Source organism: Myotis daubentonii, chromosome 6, assembly GCF_963259705.1.
Source record: "Myotis daubentonii chromosome 6, mMyoDau2.1, whole genome shotgun sequence".
Taxonomy (NCBI): domain Eukaryota; kingdom Metazoa; phylum Chordata; class Mammalia; order Chiroptera; family Vespertilionidae; genus Myotis; species Myotis daubentonii.
The window spans coordinates 29,622,688-29,638,616 of record NC_081845.1 but is presented as its reverse complement, the minus strand read 5'-3'; the positions used below and the strand labels follow the sequence as shown (position 1 = coordinate 29,638,616).

Sequence of the window (15,929 nt, the reverse complement as noted above, 5' to 3'; positions counted from 1 at the left end):
CAACCTTTGATCAAAGATATTCATCACCACTGGGTAGCAATTCTAAGCTTCTTCAGCAGACTAAGATAGTATATATATGTGTATTTATATACTTATATGAACATACGTTCAAAGAGATAAAATACATCATGAATTCATACTTTGAATTATTTAGTGTCACTAAAATGTCTTAAGAATTAAACTAATCCTTTCAAAGTGTTCTATTTCTTTTATGATAGAAGATGTTAAAGATTCTTTGTCACCAAAACATCATTGTTATTATCAATCTTCAATAAGAATGCCAAGTACTAAAAACAGTGACGGAAGCCTATTTGCTAAACTTACAAAATAAGACTACCAATCTTTTCTTTATTTCTGATCAGCTATTATCATAATTAGTTTAAAGAGAAAAGTAACTTGCTTGACAGACTTATAAGAGACCTTAGTTGACTGAAAACTAATACAAAAACAATCAGTAGGTTGGAGGCCTATTTAATTATACTTTGTAAGGGTTCAAGTCCCGCTTTATGCAAATGTTTTTCAAATGGACATATTTTTTTTCTTCAAACTGCAAACAGTAATTTCAAATCAAAAGGAAGGTAAGGAAATATAATACTGAGATATAAGAAGGAAACTGTGAATTAGAACTGTTGCCCATTTTAAACTCTTAGGAACTTAAGAAACTCTCTTCTCTGCAATGGAGTAAGAAAAGAGGAATGACACCTTTTCTGTAAAGCTGTCCAAGATTAGCCTTCAAAATGAATCCCTGTTTTCTCTAGCCCAACACATCTTCACCCCACATTTTGCTTTTGCATTTTTTTAAACCACAGATCAAACATACTATGTCTTGAATTATAATTTATTTCATCTACTTCTTTCCTAGGATGGCAATGTCTTAAAGGGAAAGGGACCCTTTGTTAATTATCACAGGGAACCTAGGGCCTTGCAGGAAAGAGTCACCAAGAAGGAAGAATGCCACTGTTTATGTTGCTTTTATAAAAGTGCTACTCACTTATTTCATTTGTCATGTCTCCCTAATAAAACTAAAACTTAAGATAATTAAAATACATTTTTATTCCCTACTTATATACATATTTATTTATCCCCTATTTATAGACATACATGTGATAATTAAAGATTTACTTGGGAGTAATCTGCTGATATGTTTCTTCTTCATATAATTATATGAACTAACATAAACTGAACTTACATCTGTAAGTAATGGTGAAATTATGTCAACCTCTAATAAAGATGAAATTTAGAAGGAAAACCCCTTATCATAGAATTACATTTTAATCAGATAAAAAAATTTCCAAGTACACAAATCTATTGTTCTTTTGGGAGGTATTCTCTGAATACAGAAAATGTTTCAAAGACATTTTCCAGCTTGCTATTGAAGCTATCTGAGCAGTAAATTCCTATGTGCAAAATGAATGAAAAATCTGCCTCACAAGGATATTGTGAAAATTAAATGGAACAAATGTGAAAATTAATTCAATGTGAAAATTAAATGGTAGCATGCATGTAAGGTATCTGCACTGGGCCTGGCACAGAGAGAGTTTAGAAATAGCACTTTCGCCCTGACTGGTTTGGCTCAGTGGATGGAGTGTCGGCCTGTGGACTGAGGGGTCCCAGGTTCAATTCCGGTCAAGGGCATGTGCCTTGGCTGCGGGCACATCCCCAGTGGGAGGTGTGCAGGAGGCAGCTGATCGATGTTTCTCTCTCATCGATGTTTCTGGCTCTCTATCTCTCTCCCTTCCTCTCTGTAAAAAATCAATAAAATATATTTTTTTTAAAAAAGAAATAGCACTTTCTTCCCCTGGGTATTGAAGGATGATTACTAGGAAAGTGAATATTTCAGTAAGGCCACAATGATTAAAACTTATTTAAGACCAACTCCCTCCATCTTGTCCATTAAAATAAGAAGCCATTTCTTTCTAGAGCTCTTCTCAAATTTACACAGGACCACCAAATTAGAATACCCAACACATACTGCACTCCATATACAAGGTCCTATGTGTGAAAGTGCTGTGTAGCCAGTAAACTGTCATGGTAAGGTAAATTATCATTACTGTTGCTCATGCTGTATTTGTACTTCACTTTGTAAATAATATAAAATGTAAGTTCAGGGGGGTGGGGGGGGGGAGCAATGGGGTGATAAGGACACATATGTAATACCTTAATCAATAAAGAAAAAAATAAAATAAAATGTAAGTTCATATGCCTTATTTACCTAAAATGCATGTTCACATGATTTACCTCTTAAATTGTAAACTCTCTAAGAAGCCCACTGTTCAACATAACTTAGTATTTGGTTCAGAAACACATTCCATAAGGACTCAATAATTACATTTCTTAGTAATGTCAGTGATATAAGATTTATATAAAAACCAGAATGTATATAAATATTTGTTCACCCAAATATTTTGTGCATCAAGGTAGAGTATAAATAAATGGACAAAATAAAATATGAATTCAAAGATATAGTTAGTATTTTTTTCAAATAAGCCTATATATTGTAAGCTTTAATTAGAAAAAAACAAGGAAACAAAGATGTTTGAAAAGTATTTCAGTGAATTGTACACACTTTAAGTGTAGAATATAAGTAAAAAAATACTGTACCTTGCATTTACCTGTTTTTTAGCAGAGCTGTGAGGCTCTCAGAATTGAGTTGCTGCATTAAGGCCTCTCTCAGTGTTGGAAGCATGGACAGCACTGTAACACAAACAGAAAATAGGAGAGGTCACAGTGCTATGACTGCCTTCCCTGAGAAATGCACATTGTTTTAGGCTGGGAGGAAGGCCAGGATTAGAGTTTTCAAATAATTATTATTAATGTTAATAAAAATGGATAATATGCTAATAAATCATTTATCTGCTTATGTTAAGTGAACAAAATTTTATACATACTATGATTATAGCAATGTAAATAAGTATACATAGGAAAAAGTATGGGAAGAATTATTCCCAGATGCCAACAGTGATGGCATCTGGGCTATGGATTATGGGTGATTCTTTTTTTTTCTATTTTCTGTACTCTCCAAATTTTCTTTACAAAAAAAGTCTATTTCTGATATAATAAAATAACATTTTTATGTTTAGCTATACTTTTTGCTTCACATTTTACTTCTAATTTTAGAAAAACACTTATATATTAAACACTACAAAGTGATAAGCATTTATTATAGGCTCAGCAAAAGTCACCAGGCTAGGAATGAAGAGTTGCTAAGCTGTAGTTCTAGTTTTGCCAATGGCTACTGCCTGTAACTCCCAAGAGTAACATGAAGATAAAATAAAATACAGTACTCTATGGAAGAAAGATTACATGTAATTTATAGGAGTTGTTTCATTTATGGCTCTATGCATGGTATAAGAAGTATTGGGAAATGTACACATATAAATTTAAAATGAGTTTATAACACTAAATAAGTAATAATTTTAAAAAAGTTGATTATAAATCTCACATTCTAAAAGGGAAAACTTTAGTGTATGTTTTTTACTTCCTGTAGGAAAGGCTTATTAATTACAAAATCCACATTATTTTTTCTATAGAACATTCAGCTTTTAACCGACTCTAGACATTTACTATGCAGCTTTAGCATACTTCCTCAAGCTGTATGATTAAATCACTCCAGGTATTTATTTGTTTTTGTTAATCCTCACCTGAGGATATTTTTTCCTTTGACTTTTTAGAGTGGAAGAGGGAGGGAGAGAGAGAAAAACATCAATGTGAGAGAGAGACATTGTTGGTTGCCTCCTGCACACACCCCAACAGGGGCCTGGGTTCAAACCTGCAACCCAGGTACCGGCCCTTGACTGGGAATTGAACCTGTGACCCTTCGGTGCACCGGACAACACTCCAACCACTGGGCAATATCTGCCAGGGCTCACCTGAGGTATTCAGAATGTTAACTCAAGTAGTAGCTCAGAGCCAACTGAGTAAAAGGTGGCTTATCTCTTAGTGTGCTTGTCTATCTATATTTGGCCAAACATGATATGTTACCTTCCCCAGAACAAGCAAGGCTAGAGTCCTACATTCAGCAAATGGAGTTAGTAGGGAACTAGTTTAAAGATTGTGTAGTAAAACATGATTTGAGGAGAATCTCTTCAATAATTCTCCTGAGAGGTAGGAGCTTTTTACTTCCCACTTTAGCCTATTGAACCAAAGACAAGTCTACTCTTCTCTTCTAGCCGTCTGTATGAACACTGAACAAATATAATTCTGTATCTGGTTCGATACAGCATTCATGTCTTTTTTAGCCATTTGGTCTCCATGATAAACATATCCAGTACAACCACAAATCACAAGACAACCCTTTGCCAGCCATGTATGTGTATGGCCCAAAGCAAGTAACTTAACCTCTCTGTGCCTCAGTATCCTCATCTGTAAACCAAGAATGACACTAGCTGTACCTCACAGGATCGTTGTAAGGATTGAGACATATAAAGCATTTAAAACACTGCTTCTCTGCACATGGAAATGCTCAGTGTTTGTGCTTATTATTACCCTTACTTAGCGTCTTCTGACACATTCTAGTTTGTATCTTCTTAACATGTGTGTGAGAGGCAGAAATGGACCCGTACGTACTCTGACTACTGCAGAGCATGCTGTAACTACTTTTGATCTGAACCACAGACTTTCTTACTAAAGTCTCAGATTAAATTAGTATCCCTAAATAAGTAACAGCATACTATTTGTTCAGAACAAGCCTATGCTCATTTAGAATTCCCAACCATTACTCATACACCCTGCTTCCAAGCAAGCTTAGATAATTCTATATCTGTACCACTGACTTTTAATGCAGACAATTCACTTACCCCAATCTAGCACTTATATGTGACAAGACTATTTTGCATCCTAAAATTTTATTTACAGTGTCAGCTATGCACCCAAGCACTGTGTCATTTGTAAATTTGATAAGCATTCCTTCCAAATCTTTAGTAAAATCATGAAGAAGATAAAGCCAATAGTCAGGGCACAGAAGCACAGTCATTAGATGCTATCTTTCAAGTTGGAGATAATTTTTTGGGCAGAAAAACTAGCTACATTTACCTAAAAGTACTAAATTTGTTATAGTATATCCATTACATCTTATTCAAAATGATAGAAATTTAGTCACATGATCTGTAACCCCATTATCCATGCATACCAGAAAGCTAATTTGGAAAGTTTTTCAGAACCTATATTTTGGCTTATATTGATTACCATATTTTATTTTGAATTGCCTGTGGTCAGCTATTTATTCATCTGAGGGCTGAGATGGTCATGGAAATGTGCCACCACATCTTCTTCTGGGAGGAGATTGTTAGCTGATAGCCACAGCTGCCACCCCTCATGGACCATTACCATGTCTGCACTGCTCCCAGCCAATGAGAATGCTCAGTGGGGATACTGAAGCAGGCCCATTCCCGTGGGACTCCTCTAACAGGGAACTTTGAGTCTGGTGCCTTACACCATTTGGCAATCCTGACACACATCTACCAGGGGACTTTGGCTTGAGAACTCCACACTGGCCTGCTGAAACCTTCTGAGAACTGCACTGTACATAGAGACTCTTCTTACCTAATCTTCCTTCCTTCTCCCTTTCCATTCACTGGTCAGACCTGCATTGTGGTCTAAAGGATTTCCTTGTCTACTTCTGCTCCCTCCCCTTTATTCTTCATAGGTGCTTCCTCCAATTAATTTCTCCCACATCTAATCCCATCTTAGTATCTTGCTTTCCAGAGGACAAACTGACACTAGGATCCATGCCAAACCGAGATATATTTTGAGACTCCAGGACCTACATTTTTCAATTTTCTGAAGCAAAACTGGATTGTTCTTAGACTTTAAAAATGCATTAAAATGTCCTTGGTAGCACCACTGTATTGAATGCTAAATATCAATTTAAATGATTATGCCATTTTAAAAAAAGTTCTTTACTGAGTATTGTATACGAAGCACTTTATCTGTATTATCTCATCACATCACAAAACATTCACGAACTGGGTTTTATGATGATAATTTTATAAAGGAGAGAACTAAGATTTAGATTTGCCCCCCCCCCCCCACACACAGATATTACAAGGCAAAACTGGGAACTGAACCAGATCTGACTTACCCTTGAGCCTTTGCTCTTACTCATTGTGCCTTATCCAGTATTTATGATTACTATTTGCTTTATAGAATTAAGTATTATCATTTTAAATATAAAAATCATACTCCAGCTATTTTAGATGTGTCTCTTTACCTCCTAATATCAGCCTCTTTATCTGTCAAATGGAGCTGAACTAAAAATAAAAGTCTTTTCAACTCTGAAAAAAATTTTACTTTTAAAATTTCACAAAGAGAATTTACCTTTATAAATTTGTTCTAAATTAACTGTTCTTGAAAAAATGTTAGTGAAAGGATTAAGCTTTAAATATTTTTTAAGCCCTGCCTTCACCCCAAAATAACCCCACCAGGTTCGACATGGATTTGAGAACTACCTTTTTCAGGAGTTATGCCATTCGAATGATTTTGGTATGGCATTCTCCCAGTAGGTTTCTAGCTCTGGAGGTTAAATTATTACCATTAATTAATACTGCTTGACTATATACTATAGTGCTAAACTTACAGGTGTGTAGTTGCTTACTGTAAACTTAACAAACTTATGACTGTTTACTATGACAGATAAGGCCCAATGGGATCAAGCCTACCTGCAGCCTTACTTCTATCACTCTTTTACTGCTCAATGCTCTAGCTCAGTGGTCGGCAAACTCATTAGTCAACAGAGCCAAATATCAACAGTACAATGATTGAAATTTCTGAGAGCCAAATTTTTTAAACTTAAACTATATAGGTAGGTACATTGTTTTAACTTCATTAGGGTACTCCTAAGCTGGCCTTTGCTAAAAACGTCCTCAATCTGATTGAGGTACATTCGCTGAGGTCGACCCCTTCCAACTCTCCCATCCACACTTGTCTTGTATACTTGTTTTTGTCTATCTCCTTCCCGAAAACCAACTTCTGTGCATGGGCCATGAAGTTTCAATCGCACTATACGTACGCACCCGCACGTGGTATTTTGTGGAAGAGCCACACTCAAGGGGCCAAAGAGCCGCATGTGGCTCGTGAGCCATGGTTTGCCACCACTGCTCTAGCTACATAGCCTCTGTGCTGTTTCTTGAATGTGCCACGCTGGTTCCCACCTCAGGCATTTTGGCTTTTGCATGGCTTCCTCCATTGTATCATTTGATTTCTCCTCAAAGAGGCCTCACTCTCCAGACTGCCTTATCTTAAAGAGCAACCCCACCCTTCCCACAGCTTTATTCTCCTTATAGAAGCTGTCACTGCTCAAAGTTACTTATTTGATGATTATCCTGTATCCTGTTTTTCTCTCACTAGCACATAAAATCTGAAGGTCACGGACCTTTTCTTTTTTTTTTTTAAAATCATTCACCTTCTGTTTTCAAAAAACACTGTTGGGTACCCAAATTATTTGCTGAATGAATAAATAAAATGAATGAGTGAACGTTTATATTGCATATTGATTTTAAAAATCCACATGTAATTTAGTTAAATCATGAATTAAATACTTGCTAGATTTTATCATTCTTCCTTTGCCTTTTCTGTCCTGGTGGTATAAAAATTAATATAAGTCAGGAGAAACCAAGATGGCGGCATAGGTAAACACCTGAAATTGCTGCCTCGCACAACCACTTCAAAAATACAACTAAAAGACAAAACGAACATCATCCAGAACCACAGGAAGGCTGGCTGAGTGGAAATTCTACAACTAGAAGGAAAGAGAAAAGCACACCGAGACTCAGAGGAGGCGCAGTGCGGAAGTAAAGTGCAGAGGTATGGAGGCACACGTGGAAAGGGCTGGCAACTGAGGAAACGGTTGTCTTTTTCAATCGGGAAGGAGACACAAGCTCCTGACTGCTCTAAACTCCAGTTCCAGGCGAGTCTCTGGGGACCCAGACTCATACGGGGAGAAATTAGACTGTCTGGCATCGGGCAGAACTCAAGGGCGGCTTTCTCTCAGAGGTGCTTGCAGTGATTACTGCTAGACACTGAGACTCAGGGCCTCTTAGGGCAGGGCTGAGGATCAGCCATAGCTGTTTGCTCCACCCTGTTGATTCCCTGAGACCCCACCCCACCCAAGCTGTGCCGAGAGGCTTTTGCATATGAAAGGCTTGGCCCTTTGCAATCTAAAAGAGAGCAAGATATTGAAAACCTATTTGAAGAAATAATGACAGAAAACTTCCCCTACCTGGTGAAAGAAATAGACTTACAAGTCCAGGAAGCGCAGAAAACCCCAAACAAACAGAATCCAAAGAGGACCACACCAAGACACATCATAATTAAAATGCCAAGAGAAAAGACAAAGAGAGAATCTTAAAAGCAGCAAGAGAAAAACAGTTAGTTCCATACAAGGGAGTACCCATACGATTGTCAGCTGATTTCTCAACAGAAACCATGCAGGCCAGAAGAGAGTGGCAAGAAATATTCAAAGTGATGAATAGCAAGAACCTACAACCAAGATTAGTCTACCCAGCAAAGCTATCATTCAGAATTGAAGTCAGATAAAGAGCTTCACATATAAGAAAAAGGTAAAGGAGTTCATCACCACCAAACCAGTATTATATGAAATGCTGAAAGGTATTCTTTAAGAAGAGGAAGAAGAAGAAAAGGCAAAGATAAAAATTATGAACAACAAATACATATCTATCAACAAATGAATCTAAAAATCAAGTGAATAAAAAATCTGATGAACAGAATAAACTGGTGAATATAATAGAATCAGGGGCATAGAAAGGGAGTGGACTGATAATTCTCGGGGGAGAAAGGTGTTTGGGGGTGCGGGAAGAGACTGGACAAAAATCGTACACCTATGAATGAGGACAGTGGGGGGTAAGGGCAGAAGGTGGGGTGGGAACTGGGTGGAGGGGAGCTATGGGGGAAAAAGAGGAACAACTGTAATAATCTGAACAATAAAGATTTAATAAAAAAACTTATAAATAAAAAAATTACTATAAATTATTAAATAACTTTGTACATGTGTAAATTTTTCTCTGGCCTTACCTGTCATATTGCAAGTCCTCTGGTTACTTTCAAAGTGATACTGTCGTCGTGCTTGAGCAATATATTCTGCAGCCTCCTTTTCTTGTATTTCTCTGATTTTCTTCTGTCCATATTTCCCCAGGATATATATTCCTAAAATTTTATATTTAAAACAAGCTAGTATATTAATCCAATAACTAGTGTACTAAATATTCCAAACAGTATTTTAACCTGCTTTATTAAAATACTAGTGGCCTGGTGCAAGACATTTGTGCGGGGGGGGGGGGGGGAGTGAGGGGAAGGGTGTCCCTCAGCCCAGCCTGCACCCACTCCAATCTGGGACCCCTCGGGGGAAGTCCGACTGCCGGTTCAGGCCCAATTCCACAGAGACCGGGCCTAAACCGTCAGTCGGACATCCCTCTTGCAACCCGGGACCACTGGCTCCTAACCGCTCACCTGCCTGCCTGCCTGATCACCCCTAACCACTCTGCCTGCTGGCCTTCTCATCCCCAACTGCCCTCCCCTCCTGGCCTGATCGCCCCTAACTGCCTCTGCCTCGGCCCCACCTCCATGGCTTTTCCCCAGAAGGATGTGGGGAAAGTCTCCCAGTCTAATTAGCTTATTACTCTTTTATTAGTATAGATAATGCTTATATTAGCAAAATGCTAAAATTACAACTTTTAAAAATATAAATTAAAGAATTATATAAGAATTGTAACTTAAAGAAAAGGAAAAGGAGATTATCATTTTAACAGCCAAAGACAGACAGGTACATAAGGACTAGGTATGAAAAACAAAGGAATTAAGTTTACAAAGTCTTTAATAGTAAACTGGAAATATTATAAATGACCAGCAATAGGGAACTGCTTAAATAAATTACGGTCTATCCATACAATGGAATCTGATGTAGCTATTAAAAACCACATTATGAAATAGTTAATGACTCAAGGAGATAACCATGTTATATTTTAGATGATAAAATAAGAAGTCTTTCTTTTTAATGTAAGCAAAGCAACTGCATAGAAAAAACAGATGGGCTTTAATTTCTAACATATAATAAATAATTATCATTGTTGAATAGTGGGATAACAGATGCTTTTTTTCATCTGTTCGCTCCTCTGTATTTTTCATCTTTTCTTCAATCAATATATAATACTTTAAAAAATATAAGATAAAATGTAGCACCAAAAAGGACACTGGGATTTCACTGAATTCATAAAACAAGCTTATCATACTGTTTTATCTATGCCTTGCTAACAGATGTTTTTATGTGTGACAGAATTTGCTTCATTATAAACTGGCAAACAAAATTGTAGGGGAGTAACTAATCCTCACCTATCTCCAACTGTCTGGGCCCCTAATATCTACCAAAAATAACCTAATAATTGTGCATGACCTAAATAATTGAATTTGGTCTGTTTGTCACAGATGGGGAGGAAGCATTCCTCTAGGAACTCTAGAGCAGCGGTTCTCAACCTGTGGGTCACGACCCCTTTGGCGGTCGAACGACCCTTTCACAGGGGTCGCCTAAGACCATCCTGCATATCAGATATTTACATGACGATTCATAACAGTAGCAACATTACAGTTATGAAGTAGCAACAAAAATAATTTTATGGTTGGGTCACAACATGAGGAACTGTATTTAAAGGGCCAGGAGGTTGAGAACCACTGCTCTAGAGCAAAAAACACACATCCACAATTATTTTCACTAACATAAGCATTATAGATGAACAGATAACATGTTACGTATCCTTAAAAGTAAGTTCAATAAAAGGGTATGTAGTACAAATAATTAGGCAGAAATAAAGTATGATTGCTGTTATGTTTGTGCACAAATAAAGGCATTATAATCATGATTAAGGAACAAATAAATTTCATATAATTGTCTTCATAGCTACCTTTCTTTTTACTCTATCCTAAACTGATGATGGTGTCACAAAACCAACAAAATGAAGAAATTGACTGATGTTTCACAAAGTAACTCTTTGACAGGCAACTGTTATATAACAGTTACTTCTCAATGAATTGCTTATACTTTCTTTATACAACAGATTGCTAAAAGTTATGTGTAAAATTATTACTTCTCAAACAATGATAGTGTAAAGTGAAACACTACAATAATGCCCTGTGTGTAGCTTTGTATAGCTAACATTTTTCTGGAATAATAGTAAATTTGATTAGTATGTGTTTTCCAGGGGGGAGGTCCACTGCTTTCATTAGATTCTCAATGTGTCTGATAAAAATTCTTTAGGAACTACTGTATTTGTTTAATAAATGTAGTATATTCTATCTAAAGCTAAAAGGAGAAGATGAATTGCTATGGTTGAACTGTGTGCCCTCCTAAAGTCCCATGTTGAAGCTCCAGTACTTCCAGAATGTTAGGGTATTTGCAGATAGGGTCTTTACAGAGGTAATCAAGTTAAAGGGAGGTCATTAAGGAGGCCCCTAATCCAATGATTGGTTTTCTGATAAGAAGAGAAAATTTAGATACAAGCATGTGTAGAGAGTAATCCCATTTGATTGATGTTCTTTTAAGAAGAGGAAATTTAGACACAAGCATGTGTAGAGAGATGATGTGAAGACACAGGGATATGGATGAAAAGGGGGCTCTCTAATATATATGACTGAAAGTAACCTCACAGTTTATGACGACCAGATCATAAATCCCTAATTGGGATAAAAAGGTTTATCTTTGCCTGAAGCAAGCCGTGTCCATTGTTCTTATGCATCTAGGTAAACACAACCTTGAAATGCCAGAATAATCCTCTTTTGTAGATAGCTCAAAGGAGTAACCACCCTGGAGGGAGCACATAATCTTGTTAACTATTCTGTATCTTGCTTTTCTCACTTTCACATAATCTTCCATACATTCCCTCTTTTGTCCCAAATTTATAAAAGAAACTGCAAAACCCGTCATTCACTGGAACATCTGAGATCTTGCTTCCTGGCATGATGTCGGTTTGGCTGAAATAAACTTTTACAAACTTCTCCACAGATTTGAACGTTTCTTATGTCAACGGGGAGGAGATGGCCATCTCTAAGCCAAGGAGAGGGCTCTGAAACAGATTCTTCTCTTACAGCCAAAAGGAACAAATCCTGCCAACACACTGATCTTAGACTTCTGGCCCCCAGAACCATGAGACAATAAATTTCTGTTGCTTAAGCCACTCAGTGTGTGGTACTTTGTTATGGCAGTCCTAGTAAACTAGTAAACTAATACTGGATTTAGGGTAAAGTTCCACAATCCATTATTTTTCTTGAGTTAGGACTTAAGTTCCTACACAAATTCTAATGTACTCAGGTTCTCATTCTCAAATTTTATAAATTCTGATTTGTCAGATTTGTCTCTCTAGGAAAATAAGAATGAAGAAAGAAAATTAATTAGCTAAATTATGGAGCTCAGGAGCATCAGATTGTGACTGGGTGCCAGAATTCTGGCCTGGGGATTGAGCCCACAACCCAGGCCTGTGACCTGACCGGGAATCCAACCCTGATGTCCTGGTTCATAGGTCGATGCTCATTCTCATCCTCTCATGAGTTTACAGTGGCGTATTTAGAGGCTATATGACCTGTGGCATTGCAAATGACTAAGTACAAAATGAAATATGAGAATCCAGCTTTCGTCAATCAAGCCAGACAGTAAAGACAGTTGCAAAAATTTAAAACAATACCACTCTTCTTGCTAAGTTAGAAAAATAATTATGTTAATATGTTACAAGTTTACTATTTTTTAAATTATTATTTTAAAAAAATTCTTAGTTCTAATTTCTAATATGGCAACTATTAATTAGATACAAGTTTTAAAAGCCTCTTTAGAGTCCTTAATTTTTAAAAGTATAAAGAATACCTCCAGTCAAAAAATTTGAGAACCAAAATCTAGTCTTTGCATAAACTGCTCAAATTGTACAAATTGGTCTAAGCAATTACTCACCCAAAATGCAGGAAATCCCTACTTAAGAAGGCCTGCACCTCAAAGTTTTTACTTAGATTTTTTTTTCCTACTTCTTGGAGCATACATATTGATATCTAGCTTTTGAACCTGTTAATATGTGCCTTTCATTAAGCCCTTTCTTGATTTTTTTTAATAATCTTACATGCTACCTGTTAGTTTGATCTGTATATTATTTTTTCAGGTTGTTTTGTACTTTAATTATTTGTATACTTGTTGCTAGATTGTGAATGTTTGTGTGCCCTCCTGCCCCGAATTCATATATTGATATCCTAATGCCTGATATGAGTGTATTAGAAGTTGGGGTCTCTGGGAGATGTTTAGGTAATGAGGGTGAAGCCCTTCTACATGGGATTAGTATTCTTATGAAAGGGTTTCCACAGCACCTTCTGCCATTTGAGGCTACAAGTGTGCAACCTGGAAGCAAGCCCTCAATGAACCATTCTGACTCCCCCATCTTGGACTTCCAGCCTCCAGAACTGTGAGAAATAAGTTTATGTTGTTTATAAGCCACCCAGTCTGTGGTATTTTGTTACAGCAGCATGAATGGACTAAGACACTTCTCATTTCTAACAGACTATTAAGTCCGTGAAGGCAAAACAGTATAGTGTGGAAAGAGAATGTGCTTTGGGATCTAACACACTTGGATTTGAATTCTAGCTTCCTTCTTAGCAACTCTGAGACCCTGGGCGTATTTCTTAAATTCTTAGGGCTCTGCCGGAAGCCGGTCCATCCTTGCTGCTTGACAGTCGCTGCAGGAAAGAAACATCTGCACAGCATATGTTTCAAGGGACCTGGCGTATATAGCATACTGTTCTTAATATGTTTGCTCCCCTTAGCGCTGTGTGTTTTAACCAAGGTCACCTCTCTGAGAAAGGTTGTTTCCCCAGGTAGGGATTTTTCCTGAAGTCAGGGAGGGGATAAAACTCCTTAACTAAGTGCCAGGCGGGTAGTTAATCACTTTAACTACAAACAATCACGCTTAAGCTACATAATCTTTACTCCCTGGAATGGAGATAAGAAACGCCCTAACCTTTGCAATAGAAATAGACAGGATTAAAATCAACTGGTATAAATACGGATGTAACAAGACAATAAAAGGCAGAACTTCGCTGGAGATCCAGACCAGAACTTGGCTGGAGATCCTGGCTAGAGATCCTGGCTAGGCTGCTGATCAACTGAACGCTGTCTCCGTGTCATTCCTTCTTCCCCGACTCCATCCACACCTTTGGGGACCCCTGGACCTGCTGGGGTTGGACCCCAGTAGGGCTCTAGTTCCCACAGTCTTGAATGGGGATAACAAGAACTATCCTGTTGTCATCCCCACTGAATACAAGAGCTTAGCACACAATGGTAACTAGCACTATTAGAAATCTCTGTAAATTCTCTTTTTCCCATCACATTACTTTGTTTGATAAGTACTACAGGCACTTGATAAATATTTCTTGAATTAGATGAATTGAAATGTAACATGTTATAGGATCTTTCCCCTTGAAGCAGAAAAAAAAAAATGAGGCCATAAGGTCATCTACTTTTTGTCTTTTAGATTAACTTTTTTGTTATAAAACACTAGGATTATTTTCTTTGTCTCTCTGAACCTTGTCTTTCTTTCTCATTCCTCTTAATCTGTAACTATAAAGTTCTCAATAGATTTTTTACAGAATCTATAACTACCCTTAAGTATAATCTTTTGCTTCCCCTATGATTGCTTCTAATGTACCATTAGATTTTTCCACAAATTTGAAAGGTATACTAGTCTTTCTGAGATTGCTAAAGAGAGATTCTTTCATTTCCTTTTGTGGTGGCAAAAATACTTTTTTATACTTCTTCCATCAGACATACATCTTTAGCTTCTACAAATAAAATGGATTCAACGGTCTTAGCATAACCTAAATACACAGATGTCAGTGGCTGAATATATCAGAAAAACACATTTTATCTGTAAAAAAATTTTTCAAAAAATTCAATGAAAATTTGCATTTCTTCATTATCAAATTATGACAGATCTCAGAGACTAGGAAAAGCCTCTCTCCTTGCCTCATCAAACTTTCAAGAATCAACAGGTCTAAATCACTGATGCTAAGAGTACTGTTAATTTCAAATTGTTTGGGGGGAGGGAAATAATAGAATATAATCTAATAATAGTAAAAGAAAAACGGCCCAACTCCTTGGGAAATTTCTCTCCTTGTTTTTTTTTACACGCTTCTGTAACCAAAGCATGTAGTTAGTGACAACATTTCTCAAAAAGACTCAAATTCTAAAAATTTCTTTACATCCCTACATTTTCTTCTCCTGTATCTCGCCGCGCGTTTTATTCGCTCCTTTACATTCCTGTCATTATGCAATGACTGCACATGAGGAAACAGGCTCTCGGGATGGTTATCTGTTCCTAAATCTCCTTTCAGCCTCTGCAACTCGGTCCTGCCTGGGCGTCGATCCCAGGACCGAGGAGCCTGGGGAAGACGCACACCCGGAGAGCTGCGTCCGACTGCCCAGCTCACTGCGCAGCTCGCGTTCCAAAACAGCAGAAGCCGAGCTGAGTACTGCCTTGTGCCTCTCTCGTCTAGTGTATATCGTCCTGTCCTTCTGCACCAGGGTGCTATTTACAAACGTTCAAATCGCCTTCACACAACACTCGACGTACAGAGCCGAGGTAGCTCCTAGAAAATCATTATGAAACTTGCACGAAGGGGGAAAGCCGAGCAAAGCGCCAAAGAGCAACCCAGACTCTCAGGAAAAACAACAGAAGAGCATTCAACAACAACAACAACATGTGTCTATACGAGAATGGTGCCTTAAACAGAAACTTATGGTGGTGAGTTCTCCCAGGTCCGTGAGAACAAAGGACAGGCGACCAGCAGAGTAAGGGCAGTGTCAGGGCGACGGGCACGCGCGCCACAACTGGGGAGACGGGGAGCACTGGAGGTGTGTCGCCCGCTCCCCAAAGAGGGTTGAACGACTCCCCTTTACC

At 37.7% G+C, this 15,929-nt stretch overlaps 1 protein-coding gene across 3 annotated transcripts in view; it reads right to left on the bottom strand.

Annotated features, from left to right (window-relative positions):
* The window catches only part of PEX3 (peroxisomal biogenesis factor 3), a 30,682-nt gene that overhangs the window by 14,428 nt on the left and 325 nt on the right, over positions 1–15,929 (bottom strand). For 2 of the 3 annotated variants that reach the window (XM_059700548.1, XM_059700546.1), the window contains exons 2-3: positions 9,028–9,159; positions 2,613–2,694 (exon numbers count right to left, since the gene is read on the bottom strand). In XM_059700548.1, the coding sequence (XP_059556531.1) occupies positions 2,613–2,694; positions 9,028–9,159 (214 nt within the window). The remainder of the gene's footprint in view (positions 1–2,612; positions 2,695–9,027; positions 9,160–15,929) is intronic. The other variant, XM_059700547.1, reaches the window with a different exon arrangement.